Source organism: Eretmochelys imbricata, chromosome 3, assembly GCF_965152235.1.
Source record: "Eretmochelys imbricata isolate rEreImb1 chromosome 3, rEreImb1.hap1, whole genome shotgun sequence".
NCBI lineage: Eukaryota > Metazoa > Chordata > Testudines > Cheloniidae > Eretmochelys > Eretmochelys imbricata.
In genome coordinates this window covers 119429303-119450218 of record NC_135574.1, presented here as the reverse complement: position 1 = coordinate 119450218, position 20916 = coordinate 119429303, and the positions used below count along the sequence as shown (strand labels likewise).

The 20916-nt window shown below is 39.9% G+C and overlaps 1 protein-coding gene across 2 annotated transcripts in view; it reads right to left on the bottom strand.

The window, feature by feature from the left end:
• Positions 1-20916, bottom strand: part of SNX9 (sorting nexin 9) — a 99961-nt gene that overhangs the window by 44535 nt on the left and 34510 nt on the right. For both annotated transcript variants that reach the window (XM_077813265.1, XM_077813266.1), the window contains exons 2-4: positions 18257-18343; positions 14380-14454; positions 13369-13491 (exon numbers count right to left, since the gene is read on the bottom strand). In XM_077813265.1, coding sequence (XP_077669391.1) covers positions 13369-13491; positions 14380-14454; positions 18257-18343 — 285 coding nt within the window. The remainder of the gene's footprint in view (positions 1-13368; positions 13492-14379; positions 14455-18256; positions 18344-20916) is intronic.

The following is a 20916-nucleotide window of genomic DNA, read 5'->3' as shown; positions in this document are numbered from 1 at the left end:
GTGTAGTTACAGCTGAACAGAAAATTGATAGAAACGTAATTATTTTAAAGTTTTAATCCTCAAATCTCATGCATGAAGGAAATGCAGCCTGCAGCCATGGAGTCCTTTTAGACTGCTCAATGTTACTGGATGCCAAAATAGCCATGTTAATAAAACTGCTCACTTTCAAGACTGCACCCCATCCTATCCAACACAGAGCTGGCAATGGTGGTGATCCACACATTCATGACATGCCAACTCCATTAACTGCAACTCATACATATGAACAAAGCCACACACCCTAAAGCTCCAGCTGGCACAAAATGCAGTAGCCAGTCTACTTAGCAGCACAGATGGCTGTGAACACCTCAACCCAGTGCTCTGAGCTCTGCACTGGCTCCATCAATTAATGCACATAGTCTAGTTAAAGAGCTCTGCTTTGATATTCAAACCCTCCATGGGAACTGTGAATAGTTATAGTACCTAGGATATCACCTCTTCCCCTCAACCAGCACCTCCCAGAACACCTAACATCCACTAGAACAAAGAAACAGTCTATCAACACAGGGAGGCTTACAAGTGCAGGAGATTGAAAGGAATTGGACCTAGACTGTGGAACTCATTCCCACAAAAGCCAAGAATGACCATGGACCTCACCACTTTCAGGACTGAATGTAGAACTCAGTTATTGGCTTTAGCTTTCCCTAAAAATTTCTTCACATACACACACCCTGTCTACACTAGGGAACCTTTGCAATACTTGGGAGGTTCTCAGAACCTCCGAGGATGGGGGCCATGTAAGTACATACTTTACAGAGAGAGGCACACACATTTAAATAAAATTTCTGGAAATGTTGGATGGTGAAACCAGACCTCAAATCAGTGGGGATCAATTTGCATACAATGTAACCAGCTAAGAATCTATCCCGGGGGGGGGGGGGAATGTGCCTCTCAGGAGGACTAGATACTTGCAATGGAAGGCCTTTGAGCCAGAAAAAGTGAAGTCTATTTACCTCCATGCCAGGCCAGCATCATGCAGAGAGCTGGATCTGGGGCTCTTCTGAGGTTATAAGCTTTTTCTCGCCTGTCAAGGTTCCTTCCCCACTCTGAACTCTAGGATACAGATGTGGGGACCTGCATGAAAAACCCCCTAAGCTTATTTTTATCAGCTTAGGTTAAAACTTCCCCAAGGTACAAACTATTTTACCTTTTGCCCCTGGACTTTATAGCTGCCACACTAAGCATCTAACAAATAAATATAACAGGGAAAGAGCCCACTTGGAAACGTCTTTGCCCCCAAAATCCCCCCAAGCCCTACACACCCTATCCTGGGGAAGGCTTGATAAAAAGCCTCACCAATTTGCATAGGTGAACACAGACCCAAACCCTTGGATCTTAAGAACAATGAAAAAGCAATCAGGTTCTTAAAAGAAGAATAAGAAAAAGTAAAAGAATCACCTCTGTAAAATCAGGATGGTAAATACCTTACAGGGAAATCAGATTCACAATAGAGAATCCCTCTAGGCAAAACCTTAAGTTACAAAAAGACACAAAAACAGGAATATACATTCCATTCAGCACAACTTATTTTATCATCCATTTAAACAAAACAGAATCTAATGCATATCTAACTAGATTGCTTACTGACTTTTTACAGGAGTTCTGACCTGCATTCTTGCTCTGGCCCCGGCAAAAGACAATACAGACAGAGAGAACCCTTTGTTTCCCCCCGCCCCCCAGCTTTGAAAGTATCTTGTCTCCTCATTGGTCATTTTGGTCAGGTGCCAGCGAGATTGTCTTAGCTTCTTAACCCTTTACAGGTGAAAGGATTTTTCCTCTGGCCAGGAGGGATTTAAATGTGTTTACCCTTCCTTTTATATTTATGACATGGCCGACGAGGACTTTCAAACCCACAGACAATTGATCTGAGAAGAATTGTCTCGGGGAAACTGCTAGGTTACTGGGGTCCTCCTGTTACTGTTTGGCCCTAATTTGAAACATTGTTGCTCTCATTCAAACTAAGGGAAATCATCTGTAATCTGTGGAATCTGAATTTGTTCTTGCATCTTTTGGTTATTTGGTACATGCGTAGGCAGGGATGGACACACAGTCCAGGCACAATGGAGCATCTGAGATGCTGATTAAAAAGGGAGTGCATATACTGAGACCAATAATTTGGGAAAACCAGCCACCAAGAGATTTTACGTATGCAGCACCTAGGAAAGAACTGCTTGCATAATACTCATTTGCTTGTACACTGCTCAGCTGATTGGTAGTGATCAGCTCAGTAGTGGGAAGACTGACAGAAGGGAGAGTAAAGAACCCAGTGAGTGGATGGCACAGGAAATCTAACCTCTGATGCAAAACAGTGAGGAAAGAAAAATAGAGTGGCCTACTAAAAAGGATGAGGGTGAGGAGCAGAGACAAGCTCAGGTAGATCTGAAAAGTGACACACTCAGAGGGCTAGAAAGAGGTGAGAACGCAGGAGGAAAAAGCTGAGTTGACTCCTGTGAGGGAATGGGACTGGCTACTGAGATTCTGAGCCCTTGTCCCAGGCTACAGGTTCCCTCTTGAAGCTTCCTTCCTTTATTTATTTGATGGAAAGTCTTCTGGGAAGACAGACAGAAGTGGCAGAGTATGCTTACTTCCAGAATGAGCAGGAAAAGGACGGATAGGACGGGAACTGAGCTAGTCCAGTGCAGGACAGGATTCCTTCTGTTCTGCTCCCACTTCCTTGTCCGTGGAGTTATACAGATTCATGTAATGATGAAGATTAAAAGAAAAATTGCAGGGGCGGGGAGGAGGGAAGGGATCAAGTATTTTTACATGGTAATAAAGGATTGGGGGTGGGGGTGGTTTTGGTTTTTACCTGTCTTGTAGGATGAGTTGAAGGAGGTGACTGGCTAAGGTTTTCCAGATTACCAGTCTGAGCAACAGGTGCCAAAGAGTCCACCTTAAAATAAGAAGTGCTCAGTGAACAAGAAAAACAAAAGCAGGAGGGAAGAAGAGACTGCATATCAGTTTTCAATACAATGCAGCAAACTCATTTCTGAGGTGAGGCAGATCAGTGCAACTCATGCATGCCACAAACCTCAGAGCATCACAAACGTGCATGGCATGCAAGGCAAAACACTTTTATACAAGGCTAGTGTGACTGTCATGGCTGCCAGGTTCTAAGTATTCTTTATATACCTGGCAAAGTTCCAGATCACAATGGCATGTTACAGAAAACGAAAAAGCAAGGGTAAAACCCCACAACAACAAAAGCATGCAATCAGCATAAGCTGCTGAATATTAGGAAGATGTTGTTTTAGGAAGAAGTCCAGTTAAGTTTCCAGTCTTAAGACTGCTTTGTATTTGTTCCATTCTAACAAATCTGCAAATGGAGCATAGAGTTGTGCAACCATTTTGCAAAGGGGAATTGAAAGACAGTAGTGTTTACAGTGGAAAGCCACAATGAAAGATCTGGTGAAGAGCCAAAGAACCCATGCCTATCTCACACTCTGCTGAGAGCTGACACTTTGCTTTCTAGAACTTCAATGTATATGCCAAAGTATCATTGGTGGTTCTGCTCTCAGAGGTCAGATACACCAACTTGGACCACGTTAAAGAGAACTCTGAGAAAAGAGCATCTTTTGTATGTCAGGGTGGAATCATTCATTTTCTAAAGAAATATTTCATGAATTTCTGTTTATTTAGTTGTGTGATCATGTAATAACTCACTTAATGCACATGTGAAGAGGCAAAGTTAAGGTTCTCTTTGGAATTTTCTGACTTTTGAACAACTACTATTTCAACCCTTAATGCTACATTATTGGTAATTATAATATGCACCTTATTAGACTATATTGAATGTATGACGTCTTTATACACTCACATTTATGCAAAAAGTTAAGCCTGAGAAGCCAAGGTAGCAAAAATTAGTACACTTCACAAGATACAGTCCCTATAATTGTGTTAACTCTTCCACACTGGACAACCTGTCTATTTCGTGGTGACATTCAATCAAAAGGAACATTTCATGGTAACTAACTGTTTAACAGCAACTACTACATATGGGCAATAAATATGGATTAACATTGCTGTAGGACTCTTCACTCTGGCATACTGCACATATGCAATATTTTCAAAGGGGGGAGGGATTAACGGTGTTGTGAAGTGTGTGAATTAATGCTTTAGGCCCTAATCCTGCAATAGCTCCACATGGACAGATTCTTGCACTGAGCAATGTGTAGGATCAAGGGCATTGTGTTATTGTCTGAAGTGCATACCATGAAATATACAGTATCTACATAAGTATCAGGGAACATCAAAAGTTTAAAATTACAGTACATGGAAGAAAAAAACCAACCAACCACATCACCACCCACACAGTATATGCAAAATGATAAAGTTTCTACAGTGACATTAATTTCATTCTGAGAATTTCCTTCTACATTATTCATTTATCAACCTTTACCCGAAACACAAAAGGGCAGACTCAACTGGTGTTCTCATGACTCCACTGCCTGCAATTTTCACTAGCTGAGGATCTGCCCCAAAAACATTTTGATGAAATGTGTTTAATTTTTCACAGGGGCTAGGACAGAATGTCTTTGTAAGATAAAGTGGAGTGGAAAGAGGAAGGGTTCCAGAAGTCCTTCGAGCATCCAGGCAATAAATGAAGTCTGAACTTCATCAAACAGTATCAGTGCAAAGTTCTCGGATGTACATTCAGACATTGACACAGTTCTTAAGAAACCATATTACTAACTAGGAGTAACTGTGCACTGGTATCATTCCTGTAAGAACTGCAGAGTACAGATAAGACAACTGGTTCTTCCATGGAACAGTAGGACTCCAGCAGCTCCTCTGACCCTCCACTGAACATGCAAAAGAGTCCAAGCACTGTGGAACCGCTTCCTTGGTCCCCATTGAGAGTTCAGATGCTGACCAAATCCTTCCTTCCACTATATGGACAGATCAGAGTTCCCCCAGCTGCAAACCTTCTCCCAGCTCCTAATACACAGTATGTAATTTATGCCAAATTGGAACAAAATTAGCTATTTTTATCCCAAGGCAAATTATCAAATTATCAGTTGTGTTTGCACACACAAACACATAACTAACTGCTATTCACTTTCAAAGATACAAGATCTTTTCCTAAATTTGCCTTGATTCGCATTCCTCACTGAGGCCAGTTGTCATGCCAAGTTTGAGTTATGTTATACAAGTGACAAATTTCCTATTGCTAAAAAAAATACAAGCCATTTCCCTCCACCTCCACATCCCCTTCCCACACACTCATAACTCAAAACCAGACAATACTATTTAGCTCAAACTTTCTTTGAACAATGTATGGAAAGAGTCATTCCAAGATTTTTTATTTACTTATTTATTTTTTTTTAGAAAGAGGAAACCGTGCCTGCCAGGACATACTGTGGAGAATGGAAGAGAGTCTTAAACCTCCAATTCACAAAAAGCTGAACTTGCAGTATACATATTTTAATCAGGAACTAGAGAGCCACACAGTCATTTTGGGACAGAAATAATTTTGCCCCTCATCAGAGAAGTGGTGTCAAGAAAATGGAAGCAAAACTAATCTAAAAAGCACAACTTATCTAAATACTCCTCATTACCAACATACAGCTGAATGCTTGATACTCTAAAGTCACTGCCACATTGCAGAGCTTTTCCCTCAATGACAGCTGGTGATCAGCTTATGCCCTGAAACACAAAGAAGGATAGCCTTTAAGTTTTAACCGGCAGTAGCTAGCAAGCAAGCTTATAAATCTTAGTCATACTATGTTTCTAGCTTTTACTTAAGGTAAAATCCTGCTACGCACTAAAAATATTCCAAGCAAAAATACACTCAATTATTTTTGTCCTTTTTTTGGTCTTTTTTTAAAAAAAGGTATATAACAAAGACCATAGAGTTGCTACCATATGTGGAGACATACCCATTATGGCTTCCTTTTTTTGGTAGCCACACACATACTATGGTCTATCATGCATATTGATAACTTAGAGATGCATTTATTGGTTTTACCAAGATTGCTCATAACTGTAGATATGGCCTAACCTGAACAATAAATAACGTCTTGCTAAGAATGTTTGGCCTAACTGGTTTGTAATTTTGTTAATACGCATGTACAGTGGTCTTATTTCAAAAGTTAAGTACCTCAGTGATTTTTTCCTCTCAAAATACAAAAAACAAATAGCACACTCATATTTATTTACATTCTTTAAAAAAAGTTAAGGTGCATAAATGCACAACAAGCATCTCAATCCCATAATTGTTCAGTGAGATGCAAAGAGATCTTATATTCACTACCAGTTTTCCACCTGACAAACTCTGCTGTTAGAATACAAACACTAAAATTGGGAAACGTTCATTAGAATTGTTGGCAGACCCTTGATTACAGTAACATTACTATTCATCACCAAAAGGAAAAATTCATAAGGATTACTTAACAGAGCCAACCAGAATGAAATATAAACACTTATATTTCAAGCATGCATTCTGAAACGTCCCAAAGATCAACAGGATCCTACAAAGCAGGCGTTACCTTTTCAGAAAAAATGGGAAGATCATACTGATAGTTTTTTGTATTCTAACCAAATATTGACCTAAAACAATAATGAAGTCCACATTTTTTAAATCTACTAACAACTGGACATGACAATTGGCCCCAGATCCGACAACATAATTCCTTGCAAATAAATGATATCGTAAGACAGTCAGACAATAAGACAGACAATAAGACAGTTGCGTAAGACGGACAAACTATCTTGAATAAATAAAGTACAGTATTTACATAACAGGAAATCCATTGTGGTTACAGTTCCTGGAAGTGACTCAAAAATCAAAGCTGAAGAAAATTCCATTGTTTTTGTTTCAGCATACAAGGGAAAGTATGGCAGGTGTGAAGACCACCAAGTTTCTAATCTCTCTCGAACATACTTTTCGAGATCTGGTTTAGCATGCACCAATTTAGCTACCTCTTGTAAATAATGTTATTTTAAATTTTGTGTTAATGAGTACCAATAGTTTTCACATAAAATATTGAATCGATTTATGTAATTCTGAAGCCTTTCCAAGAAGATTAGCAGATACAATGCATTTGTCCATTAGGACTGATCCACCTAGTAGTCTAAAGCTAGTGTGTCTGCACTGCCACTTGGGGCAAAACCCCAGTGATTTCTGGCCCCCTCTAGGACTGCAGGTGCTGAAGAGTGTTGGGCAGACACTCACTGAAGTACCATGCAACAACCACGATCTTGGGCACTTAAAAGGTTATCAACTTGAAACCTAGTTAATTAAAGAAAAACAAAGCTAGTTAAAAGAAGTTTGATATAATATCTGCCCACAGCCTCCTGCCAATTGTTGTAGTTTTACAGTCACATTTTCCTATTTCTGATGACTTTTTCCTCTCCCCTCCTGCTGAGTGGTACCTCCCCACATACACAAGAGAACAAAAGGGGAAACTGTCTAGATAGAGGAAACAATGAAACGGACTACAAAAAGTACTGTCTAATGCACAAAGTAACCACTGAAAAAAAGTGTTTTCTTCTCTCTAATCTTTCAGTTGCAGTAATCATTGGGGTTATTGATCATATGGTAAAAAAGTTTTCAGTCAGATGTGTAACTTAAACTGACAGAGTCCCTTTAAGAAGCTGTGCAGTTGGGGATCTTGTCCAATCTGCCACTGGAAGGCCAGTGGTTAGAGAGACTGGTGAAGGAAAGAAGGACGGGAGAATTGTCAGGGCTCCATGCAGAACTTCCTTCTTTACCTCTCATCACCAGAAAGTACATTTGTGTGTGAAGTGTTATCACTTTACATCTGTGGCACACCTAGGATGGGACCACGCACTGTCCCATTTGAATACTTCAGTCTGTTAAAGCACATCTAGATGAAGGGCTTTAAAAACCCACCTGCCTGGTCATTTTGGGTAAGTAGGCAAAAGGTTCCCGGCAAGTGATCAGAGCGGAGTAAGCTGAGGTAGACGCTTTTGTCTTCCTGTCTCTCAGTATCACCAACCTCAACAGCTCCAAAATGAGTCAGCCATCAAACAAACCAAAAAATTAAAGATCAAGAGAGTTAAAAAAAAAATTGAAACCTTTTTGTTTTCCTTCTGGTTTTTGAGCCTTTAGACTGCATCTGACTCACATTTTCAAGCATTTCTCTGCAAACATGGGAGCTAGAATTTTTTTTTTTTAAATTGAAAACAGATTCTCATGCAAGTCAACTGACTTCCAGAGCTAAGGCTTTAAAGAAAAACAAATACCATGATGCATTCATAAAATCATGAGTTGGCAACAGTGGTGTGTGGAAAGCACCAAGAGGTTCTGGGCACTAAAGGTCTCCGCTGGGGGTGATGACAGGAAGGAATGGAATAATAGCTTAGGCAGTGCTAATTTTTTTTTAGGAGGGTGTAAAGCAGCTGAAGACACTACTGTTTTCACAGGATGTGGAAAGACAGACAGGGGAGCAGAGCAGGTGCTGAGTTGCTGTTCTTTTCATGGGGTGGGAGGTGGGGAGAAAATACAGAGTACTACAAGGCTCTTTAATCTAGTGGAGAAAAGCAAAACAAGAACTAATAGCCGGAAGCTGAAGCCAAACAAAGTCAAAGTAAAAATCAAGTGCAAATTTATAAAAGTGAGAGGGATTAGCTACGAGCACTAACTACCAAGGGAAATGACTGATTTTTTTATCTCAGTGCGTACAAATCAAGACTGGATGCCTTTCTGGAAGATATGCTTGAATCAGGCTGGGTTCAGTAATGGGGTAACTAGGTACAATTTAATAGTCTATGATATATAGGAAGTCAGACTAGATGATCTAATTGTCCTTTCTGGCCTTAAATTCTATAAATCTCTGAAAGAGGAACTCCAAGGCTATAGACACTTTTAATAATCTGAGGTCCTAGATAGCGGACAATGTTACAAAAAAAGGCAAGTTCTTTGAAGCATTTCCCTCTTCCCATTAGCATACTCTAAAACTAAATCTTGCATGGGTTTGGCTGATCTCAGAGGTCCTCAGAAAGGAACGTCCAGTTACACTCTCAGTAGGAGGAGAACGGTGGCCGAATGTGTGTTTGGCAGACTGAAATGCCATTGGCACAGTTTACGGAACAATTTGGATGCCAGTGTCATCAGTTCTGTCTGCATTATTGGGGCTTGCTGTGCTCCTCACGATCTTTGTGAATCCAAAAGGGGAGCCATTTTCTCCCAAATGTACCTCTGACAGTAATGGACTGCTGAACTGGCACACTCAGCCAGAAAGTGCACCTGTCACAGCTGGAGCAGGATGCACCCAGGCAACAGAATCAGGGAGCTTTGTGCACTCACATTGTGGACTTGCATGGCTGAATGGAAGAGGAAGAATAGTATGTTTATGTATTTGCACATCACTTTTTACTGTAACTAAAGTACTCGCTGTACACTACGAATGGGGTGTTTGTGTGATTGTCATGAACTGTCAATTGTGGATGTGATGATCGCTTATACAACATGGAAGGGAGAGGCAGTGGTTTTTAATGACATGAATTCTGTGTTTTCATTATGGATTGATCTGAACAGATGTACTGGGAAATTGTTTGGATACAACTTCCTCATTGCACCTTACGATGTTTATCTTTATGCTTCAAAATGTACATCATACGATGTGATGCAATGATAGTAATAAACTTTTAAAATAAAAGCCTTTATTTGTGAACATGGCTATACTACCAAAAAAGAGATATTAATAAGCCTCTGCTTAACTTGCAATATTGCAGATTCCACAATATTATGCTTCCACTACAATTCTGACAATGGGAGCCCTGGGCGGCTGCTCTCAGGCTCAGGTCCCCACTCTCAGCCCTGAGCTGTCGACAGCAGAAACACGGAAAAGTAATAGTGGACTTTTATTATTTACAATAATAAGGTCCATTATTACTTTTCTGCAATTTTCCATGGCTTGTCCGCAACTTAGCTGCAATTTTTTGACAATCATCCTGCAATTCAAGTAGGGCCTTACACATTAAAGCACTGCTAGACAGGCCTACCATTATAACATGAAAACACCAGTAATAAACCAACACCAAAACTAGTAATAAAATAAAGTCCATAGCACAGCAGTTTCATAAGCCAAGGCAAAATGTGGTATGCAGGGTCCTTTAGAACAACAGTGGGGACAGTTACTCCATTTCTGACAATGTCTTTTAATGGGAATAGTGCCCCTGCCGCGTCCAAGAAGGTAGACTCCCACTTAGCAGAAAATCCTGGCATCAGAACCTTTTCCAGTGCAGTCCACGTTGTCATCTATGAATCAGCTTCTGTGGTCCACAAAGGCTTGTATATCAATGGAGTAACACCCTTTGTGATTAATATACTCATGTGCTCCTTCAGGAAGGAAAACTATGGGCACATGAGTCCCCTCAGTGGCCCCACCACAGTCTGGAAACCCCATTCTCTCAAAACCAGCAATTACTTCAGGGATATTGTTTATGCCCACCATCTCTGGGTAAATCACACATCCAACTGCCTCAAAAACCTCAGTCTCCACTTTGTTGACTTTCCGACACCAAACTGATTAGCAACGGTAATAATCTGGAATAGCCAGCTTCCAGACAGTTATAGCAACTCACTTCCGAACCTTCATAGTCACCCTCGGGTGTGTGTTGTGATGCTGGAGGATCAAGGTAAGCTACTCACAAAACTCCAGAAACATAGCTTTCTTCCTATGAGAGTTCTGGAGCCACTGTTGGTCATCCAATGTCTGCATGACGATGTGATGCCACCAGTCTGTGCTCATGGTCATGCTCTAGAAGCAGTCTACACAGGGAGCATCAGTAGCTATACCAACAGTTGTGAGCAGCATCAGCTAGTTTGAGTCTGCCACGTCTGTATCATCTTCCTCTGGCAGGTGCCTTTGGTAGGACAGAAAATGCCACCAAAACGTACACTAGCATCTCATGGATGTTCTCCTCCACATTGCTGGCTCCAGTTGCTAGGTGTGCACAGACCCAAAAGACGGCTTGGCAGGACACGTTGGCAGGCTACAACAAACTTCCTATAAAGTACCAGTCAACTTTTCCCAGTGCCCCCAGAACCAACGACTAGAACAGCTACAGCTGGGGATGGCACTATGATGCCAGAGAAAGGCTGGATTGACTCAGGTCTGTGTAGTGTAGCGTAGACAGGACTCACACCCATGCTCGGACAAGTCCAGAAATTCTAAACCAAGGATGAATATTCAGTGTAGATGCTCAAGCCCGTGCTCACAAACACTGAGAATGCAGGCTCGAGTCCAACAGATTCTGGGCTTATGCTGAAGTGTAGACATACCCGATGGCTTCACACAGAAGTTGAAAATGCTGGGGAGACCAATACATATTACAAAGCAAAAGAACAATTGCATTCACTCTCATGGGCAAAACCCTAGTACACAGAGTTGTGAAAGATCTCTATCCATTTTACGCAGTCTTGCAGTGCAAATAAATAAAGTACATTCAGAAAACTACGAGCTGTTTTTGGAGAGTTCCATGAATTGGATGTGCCTCTACAACTGTTTTGATAAGAAAGCTATTTTCTTTCCAACATGTGAGACCTTTGCACTGCACTGCAGGAAAGGATAATGTATTTGGCTGTTGACCTCTGGACTTCAAAAAATTGAATTATTACCGAGATTTCGACATGTGAAAGGATACAGTTTGTAGATCCATATGAGATTACCAGATATATATTAGCCAGGTACCTAAAATTTACTAGCCAAAGGCTAATCAAATGATGAGGGGGATATGCCCCACTTGTAATGTCGAGGACAGTGCTCAGGTAAGAAGATCAGCCCCTCCCCCTTCAACTGCTGCAAATGATGCTGCTGAATGCAGTCCTTTAGTTCTGTCTCTATGACTTGGGCTCCTAAGTGCTGTGGTAATACATAATAATAATAATAATAATACTAATAATGTTGACCTCCAGATAGCAGTAGCCCAATAAACTGGAAACTCCACCCACTCGGGATGTGGAAAGGATCTTACTCTTTTCATTCTCCATATACCCTGAAAGCCTCCTGACTTTGGAAAGGAAGGGAACTAATAGCTGACCCCCTCTTCCCACCTCTCCCTCCCCACATCCTGAGAAATCTTCCCACAAATAACTCCATAATCACTGTTCATAGTTTTTCCATGCAGCAGATGAGTGAAATCAACAGGACTAATGTCAGTTTCACTGAGGTCCACAGGATTATCAAAAGCAGCAGTGAAACTGAGCAGGGTCTTATGAGTTTCACTCTGCCACTAACAGCAGAAGCACAGTCATCTGTCCACAGACTCAGGAAGACAGCTCTGCAGTGGTTCACTTATGGAGGGTTATTTTGCAGCCATAAGAGACGGTTTAAACTCCCCACTCACCAGATAGCAGCGTGCCATTTTGTGAGTAGGAAACTGAGTCCTGAACTGACCTGCTATAAAGTCATGGTAAACTAACAGCAAATACCAGATCCAGATGTGCCAAGTAAAAAGAAAACCTTTATTGCTGAGTGCTGAAAAGTTATTTTGATAAAAATGTATAATATTATTTCTACAATGTCAAACTTGCATGGTACTCTACAGAAAAGTAGAACAGAAGGTAGAGTTCTTTTATACAGGTCAGAATATCAGATCTTAGAAGCTGCAATTCTACAAGCAGATGCTGCTAATAACCAAAATTAGTGGAGGTGTACATTCTGACAAGATCAGGGTACAAAAGAAGAAAATATAGGTAGGAGATTTAGTTTAGTTCACAGATTTCTATGATTTTGCTTTATGCAGGAAAAGAACAAAAATTAGAAATAAGAAAATAAGCAATTATTTATGTTAGAATTACGCTAGCTTTTCCAGGAGCAGCTTTTCTAAAATTACACAATATGAACAAATGAGCTGTTTTTTTTAATCTTCAGCAAAATTTTAGATACTTCCATCACAATTGCCTTTTCCATGCTTTTTTTGAGGACTTACAGTAGAAACTCAGTTACGAACACCAGAGTTACGAACTGACCAGGCAACCACACACCTCATTTGGAATGGGAAGTACACAATCAGGCAGCAGCAGAGACAGAAAAAAAAAAAGAAAAAGAAAATACAGTACACTATTGTGTTAAATGTAAACTACTAAAAAAATAAAAGGGAAAGTAGCATTTTTCTTCTGCATAGTAAAGTTTCAAAGCTATATTAAGTCAATGTTCTGTTGTAAACTTCTGAAAGAACAACCATAACAATTTGTTCAGAGTTATGAACATTTCAGAGTTACAAACAACCGTCATTCCCAATGTGTTCGTAACTGAGGTTTTACTGTACGAATATAGTACAGTGCAATTTAAGAGCATAAGTAGCATTGTCAATAGAGCCTATTATGCTTACAGTGCCAAAAAGAAACTGACGATGTACCTGGTTACTGTTTTTAGCAGCTGAGTTGATCTGAGCTGTACTTGAAGAGAGGGAATCAAAAAAGGCTTGGTCAGCTACTGAATTGCCACAAGGAAATCCATCTTTTGCACCTTCCGTTAGAATCTGAAAACAGACAAAGCTGTTTTAAGACATCTGTCATTCTTATAGGAAATAAGTTACATTGTTTTATGTGCTGTTGTTACTTCAATTGTTCTCAGGGTCACTAGAACTACTGAAATTAAAGGATTTTAAAAATGAATTGATGGAATTCCATCTTTAACCGCAGACAATAGAATCAGCTCCAAACTAACAATCCAGAGCATTGTGTACACTTCCTGCATTCAACGATTTATCAAATTTGGGTATTAACAGCAAGTATGGCCCATTGTTTTATGGGAACTGGAAGAGGACAGGAAGAAGTCTATTGTTGTATGGCCATGTTAGTTGCATCACTAGATAATTTGTGGAAAAAAAGCCTACACCAGAATCAGATTTTTTTTTTAAAAAAATAAATCCTCATTCTTGTACTTGTTCAATTATTCTGGAACAGGATGTGCGTATTATTTTTGGTTCTCTTGTGAACTACCAGTGACATTAACATTTTACAGATTAAACAATCTCCACTACGTACAACTTCTCCTTTCTCTAAAGGAGATACAGTACACTAGGCAACACTGAAAAGTCAGCATTTACCAGAAGTTACTATATCCCCTCTCTATACTTAGAATAGGCAGTAAACATGATATGATCACTTGACTTTTTTTTTAAATAGTAATTGTATATGGTATTCAGATACGTGTTTACTCTGACCTTCTAAACTATTAATACAAAATGATTTTTAGTGGAACTAAGTACTGCCATCTTTCATCACGGCTTCAGTCTAGAGAATTAAATGAAGGTTTCCAATATTAAAATAAATAAATAAATAAAATAAAATAAAATAAAAGCATGGAATCTGCCTTAGCTCTGCTTTACCAAGTATTTCTGTATTGTTATATTGTGGTCTCTTACTTCAACATAATCTGTTGGAACAAGTCCCCTCTCTCCTTTGCTGTTTTTTCCTTCCAACCAACCTCCACCTATGTCCTAAAGAAATAAAAATAAACATTATACAAATATTTTCTCTAGATTAAAGCATACTTCAGCATCTACTATAGTTTTGTAGTTGATACTTGAAAATAGGATTTGAGAGAAAGATATGACTGAGACCTTGGGCAAATTCATTTAAACCTTCCAGAGCATCAATTTTCTCATTATAAGAGGAGGATAATATTAACCAGGCCTCCCTCACATAGATGTTGTGAATTTTAACTGTTTTCAAAATTGTAGGAAATTATTAAAAAACTAAGTTAACAGAACATTAGCTAGCTTGCAAAGTCAAAAGAACGTGAAAAATTTAGGTTGCACACACAACCTTAATTCATCCCCCTTGTGCACATGTATGGTGATAAAAGACTTAAATTACATGATCACATACTCTTCGTACAGTACCCCTGCCTCATTCAACACACAGGATAGACAATGCTCAGGGAATGAATCAGAATTGCATAGTCAATGAGACTGTTTGTAGGATCTCCACCTCATTTGCTGCAGATGTTGGAACTGAATGGAGGCAGGGAACTGCAGGAAGAGTAAGGATTGTCTCATGCATTATGGCAGGTGAATGCCATACCAAAGAACTCAGAGAATAGTCCCTCCCACCCTTTTTCTTGTCTGTCTAGTTTGTAAGCTCTTAGAGATAGAAACTGTTTCTCGCTAAGTATTTGTACAATGCCTAAGACCGGGGGAGGGGTGGGGGGGGGTGTGCGCTAGATCTCAGTGGAGCCACTCCACACTAGCATAATATGTATACTAAAGAACAACAAGATACTTAAGGCTTTGCAGCCTTCATAAAAGAAATTGACTAGGGTTGATAGCAGGACAACATGACCTGGAATAAACTGGGCCTATTAGAAATCAAAGCGTCTCTCAACCACCGGTTGTACAATGAGCTGATTCATATATGGTAAATTAGGCCTGTGTATGCTAAAGAATCTCTGTTGGCCTTCAAATTTCTGAATCTCAACTGTTTTAATATATATTCGTTTTCAGCATATTAAGTGAAAAAAACAAAACCAAATAAAGTTTATATGCAGATAAATGGTGATTTATATTGATGACAAATCTTCAATTACATCTGACTGAAAATGTATTATATATTTAACAAGGGAAATTTATATATAAACAAAGGCCCAGTTAACACTCCCTGAAACAGTTTTTGAAGGTTTTTGTTTGTTTGAATGATCTAATAATATTTACAGACAGGTTGCCTGGTCAATGTGAACCAAGCTAAGCCACTGAATAAGCAGTTTCCTGAAGTTCTAAAAAGTCTTGCACTATCTTTTGAAAACACTTACTGTTGCTGCTCTCTAGCACCCTATTCTTCACCAGGGCCCTAACTCTGCAAAGCATTTAAGCAAGTGCTTGAAATTAAGTACATAGTAGTTCCAATGACTTCAGTAGGAATTATACTTTGCTGAAGTGCTTTGATGAACCAGAACCCAAAACTTAAGGCCACCTTTGATTGGTGCACAAGACAGGTGCTTGGACATTAAGGGTATGTTTACATTGCAATGTAAGCCCTGAGTCAGTGGGACTCGAGTCAGCTGACCGGTGTTAGGGAACCCTGGCCTGGATGTCTACATCGGGGTGGCCAACCTGAGCCTGAGAAGGAGACAGAATTTACCAATATACATTGCCAAAGAGCCACAATAATATGTCAGCAGTCCCCCATCATCTCCCCCCCTGCTCCCAGCACCTCCCACCCACCAGCAGCCCTGCCAATCAGCGCCTCCCCTGCCCTCCCCATCAGCTGTTTTGTGGAATGCAAGAGGCTCTGGGGGGGGGAGAGGAAGGAGCGGGTGCATGGCAGGCTCAGGGGAGGGGGTGGGAAGGGGTGGAGTGGGGGCAGGGCCTGTGGCAGAGCCAGGCATTGAGCAGTGAGCACCCCCCGGCACATTGGAAAGTTGGCGCCTGTCGCTCCAGCCCCGGAGTTCGTACCTATACAAGGAGCTGCATATTAACTGCTGAAAAGCCACATGTGGCTCTGGAACCACAGGTTGACCACCCTGTCTACATGGTATTTTAAACCTAGGTAAAGGCTTTTCTAACCTATGCTCGAACCTAGGGCTCTGGCGTCCACACTGCACTGTAGACCTGAGTCAAAGTAACCATATCCCAGAGTCCCTAATGCCCACCCCCACACCCGGCTACTCTAGCCCTAGGACCATGGTGCACTGTGGGAAAACTGTACTGCCTATTCTGCACGTTATCATCAGGAAGAAGCTTGCTTTATAAAAGTTATGATCGGTTTGCTCTCCATTGCAAACCCAGAGGGCTCTCTGATAGCGCACTTGCAGCTCGGTGATCAGAAGAGAATGGGTTAACACTGACCTGAGCTGCTGCCTTTTGCAAAGAGAGGGTGGCTTCCATTTTTAACAGAGTAAATTGCAGATTGTTGGGAGAGAGAGAGAGGACTAAGGAAGTTGGCTCATGGAACTGTGGGATACTGCTGGCTGACTCCCAGGACTTAAGTCAAGCAAGGCTGCATCTACACACAAAGCAATAGGGCTCGTACCCTGGGGTCCCAGCTTAACTCAAGCTCACACCCTCTAGGGGCCTGGACCCCAAGTTCAAGCCCTGGGTTAGCGCAATTAAAGTGTAGACATAAGGGGGGTTAGACTTGAGCCCCGACCCAAGCACAGGCTTACACGGCAGTGTAGACATACTCTAACTTTTTACTCTTAGCCTATAACCTGAACACTTCAGTATCCCAAAAGAAAAGGTTTTCTATAAAACCTGATAGAGATGTTCTCATTACTTTTTATGGATGCCAAATTTCAATCAAAGTGTTTGTACAGAAGCAAAATCTATTCCTACAGAGTTTCAACAACCCATTATAGAGATTTACTATGAGACTATGGACTAACAACAATGGCCTAACAGCAAAAGAATAGTCTTTCACTAGCCAAGATGACTGAAATATAAAAACATAAAAATACATACAGCATAAATAGTAAAGTGTGAATTAAAAAAAATAATATTTTTGCAAGTGTTACCAGTAATTCTGGTAGAGAAGATATAAAAATTTTCCTAAAATCTGACTGATATTTAGTTAGGAGTAAAATTGTTGATTCTGCAAAGACTTTTGCTTGTAGAGAGCCTCATACCACTTGAATAGTCCCATTAAAGTTAATGGACCTACTCAGAGAGCACAAAATTTTGCATAAAGCTTAAGCTTTTACAAGATCAGAGCCTTAATATTCTCTCCCACTCCATGAACACTACCCTAACAATAAAAGGATCAATTAGAAACAGAAGTTTTGCTGTGTTAAAGCCTGTATAAATTGGTGTCCTTGCATTTGGACAACATTTAGATTTGAATGTGAAAAATGTTTTTTTAAGTTGAAATTCATCAGTATTTTAGAATGACCATTTAGATACAAACAATAATCAATGCAAAACGAGACTACATAAAAATGCTGAGTAACTACCTCAACCCCAAAAAGACAATAAATTCAGATTTAATGGTGTCACTATCATTAGCATGTTCTTGTGACATGGCACTAAAGTACAGATGGTACGAGAGGACAATACTGATCAGAGACCACTAACATGCCTAGGTACAGAGAAGAAAAGTCATGCCTAATTGCGCTCTGAGCTTGCTTTTATTAATTTACCATTACTGGAATAATCTTTTGCATTTAATTTATTTGCCTTTACCCTAGAAGGAGGAAGGGAGACTGTGCAAGAGCTTTCCCATTAGATGCCATTCAGCCTCTCTTTTAAGCACAAACCCCTAGAAGTAGGTCAGTGCATTGTAGCCTGGTTTCCATTTGATTTCTCTTACCGGATTGGTAATTATGATGATCTCCCCTTCATTAACTGTCAGCTCATTGTTTCCAGGTTCAGCAGCGAAGTCATACATCACCCGAGCCTATGGGCAGAAAAAAGCTATTTAAATATTCAGCATTCACACTGGAAAATATCAGCAGAACTTCATGATTCATAACCAGTAAGAGAAATGGTTGGGTGGGAGGAAAGAAGGGCGTGGGCCGAGCAACACAAATGACATATCACACAAATCTTAATACAATGTGCATTTGAACTTGACAATGTCAATGCCAAAATCTGCTTCCAGCAAAAACTTTAAAATGCATCCAAAACACAAAGCCACCCCCACAAAATCAGGATCTGTGATATATCCCACAAATCAGGATCCGTGATATATAGCTCTCTGCAAAAGGCAAACAGCAATTATCTAATTCTACAGCCAAAGCATTATATCTCAGCAAGCAGCCAGATGAACCACTGTCTGCAGCATGCAGGACCTATTGGTAGAACTAAAGTGAGAGCTCATACTCTGATTTTTAGCAGATCTTCTTTCAGTGCTAGAGGCAGAAGAAAATCAGTTCCCCTAATGTGCTATTCTGAGGAAACACTTCTACTCTGACTCATGTAGGACAACTTTTATGAAGTGAGCATTTCAAAAAGAGGATCCAGAAGTCATTCATCTGAAGTTCTTACATGTTCAGGTAATCACAGCTATACATAAAGCAACATGAATCTTACAATTCATTTATTGTGATTGTTCCTCTTGTAAGTTAAAGGAAATAAATACTGAACAATATGAGTTTTAACTTAAATAGAATACACATCCCCAAAGTATGTAGACAGTGCTTACCCATTAGCCTTTACCTAACTGTAGTTCAACTTGGTTTTTTACAAATTAACCTAAGTTATAACTTAGTAATACACAAACATTTTCTGGTGAGAGAGTTAAGGTTGGTCTGTACATATCAAGCACAACCACAAAAGCATAGAAATGAAAAGTTAGACTGAGTTTAAAGTTAACTGACAGAACCTCCCCTCTGCTCCACCAGAGAGGGACACCTCACCACTGGAGCCACCATTAATCACACCAAAACCTGAATTCTACCACCTCTAGGGATGTCAGCCTTCAGAAAACTCTTCCACAAACTTACCACCAGCACACGAGACCAACCAAGATAGCTCACAAAAAAAAAAAAATCTCACTAGGTACACATTTTTGGCCCTTTACAGTCTTTTTAAGGCAAAAAATTTGTAAAACTCCAAATTAACTATTTAAAGGCAGTTTTTAACTGCTTAGAACTCGGAAGCCAATTAATAGGATTTGAAAATACTGAAAATTACAGTTTTACTTACATTATGTGCCAAAATTTGGAGCAAATAAACTGTATTTTGCATAAAGAAGGGGAGTTATTAATCCATTTTTAACTAGAAAATGAAAGTTAGAAAGTTCTTCCTCATAGCTAACCTAAATCCCCCTTGGTGCAGAGTAAGCCAATTACTTTAATAGCCCTTAACATATTTGAAGACACATTATCGTTACAGTCATACAGAATTCCACCTATATTACTACTTTAATTTTCTTCCATCAAATTCCCTTTCCTGAATCTTTACTCTACATTTAAGGCAGAAATATAAAAATAAATCAAATCTCATATTTCTCTAACTTTTGAAACAGACGTTGAGATAATTTGAGGACACCTCCTCACCCCCATAACATCTTGAAGGAGGTTTTGGATCAAAATTTTAGTCTACATTTATACATATTCCATATATATTGACATATCCTTATCCCCACCAAAAGTAACAATATTTATTTACCATCCCCAACTTCTCTTCACCCCTACCAACCTCCCACTCCTCCCCCACAAAAACAAACCCAACAGGAAAAGCGCCACCACAATCCACACTAAACCAAAAAGCTGTCATTTATAAAACACTCCCTCTCTCTACCTATAGTGCTCATAGGGGTGCACAGATAATTAAAGTAGGATTTGCTCTGGTGGATGTCATGTAGAAGTGCCAAGCAGCAGTAAACACAGAATACTAAAACATATTTAATTTAGAAGGTCCAAATTAGTACTGTTAACTGTAAGTGTCATGTCATATCTTAGCTGTTTAAAAAATTGTAGCCATGTACAAAAGTCTTTTCCTGTGGAACTGAAACAAAACAGGAAAATAAAGTTAAAAAATCTTAGGTGGCTGGTGTGCTGAGACCACTGCCTGTCATGCTGACCAGTAGTGTCTCTGTTTCCATGTACTTCCTTGTTGGTCTGTCTGTATCCATTTGTTGTCTCTTGTCTTATATTTAGATGCTAAGCTCTTTGGAGGCAGGGACTATCTTTTTGTTCTCTGTTTGTACAGCACCGAGCACAGTGGGATCCTGGCCCATGACAGGCTCCAAGGTACTATGAAAATATAAATGATAAATATAATAATCAGTCCATTTCCAAGAGGAAATATTCTTTTTGCAACTAGCAAGTTATTCATGCAGCAGCTTCCAGTTTTATTTGTGTCATAAGAACATAAGAATGGCCATACTGGGTCAGACCAATGGTCCATCTACTCAGTATCCTGTCTTCTGACATTGGCCAGAGCCAGATGCTTCAGAGGAGGTGAATGGAAGAGAGCAATTTATTGAGTGATTCATCTCCTGTCATCTAGTCCCAGGTTCTAACA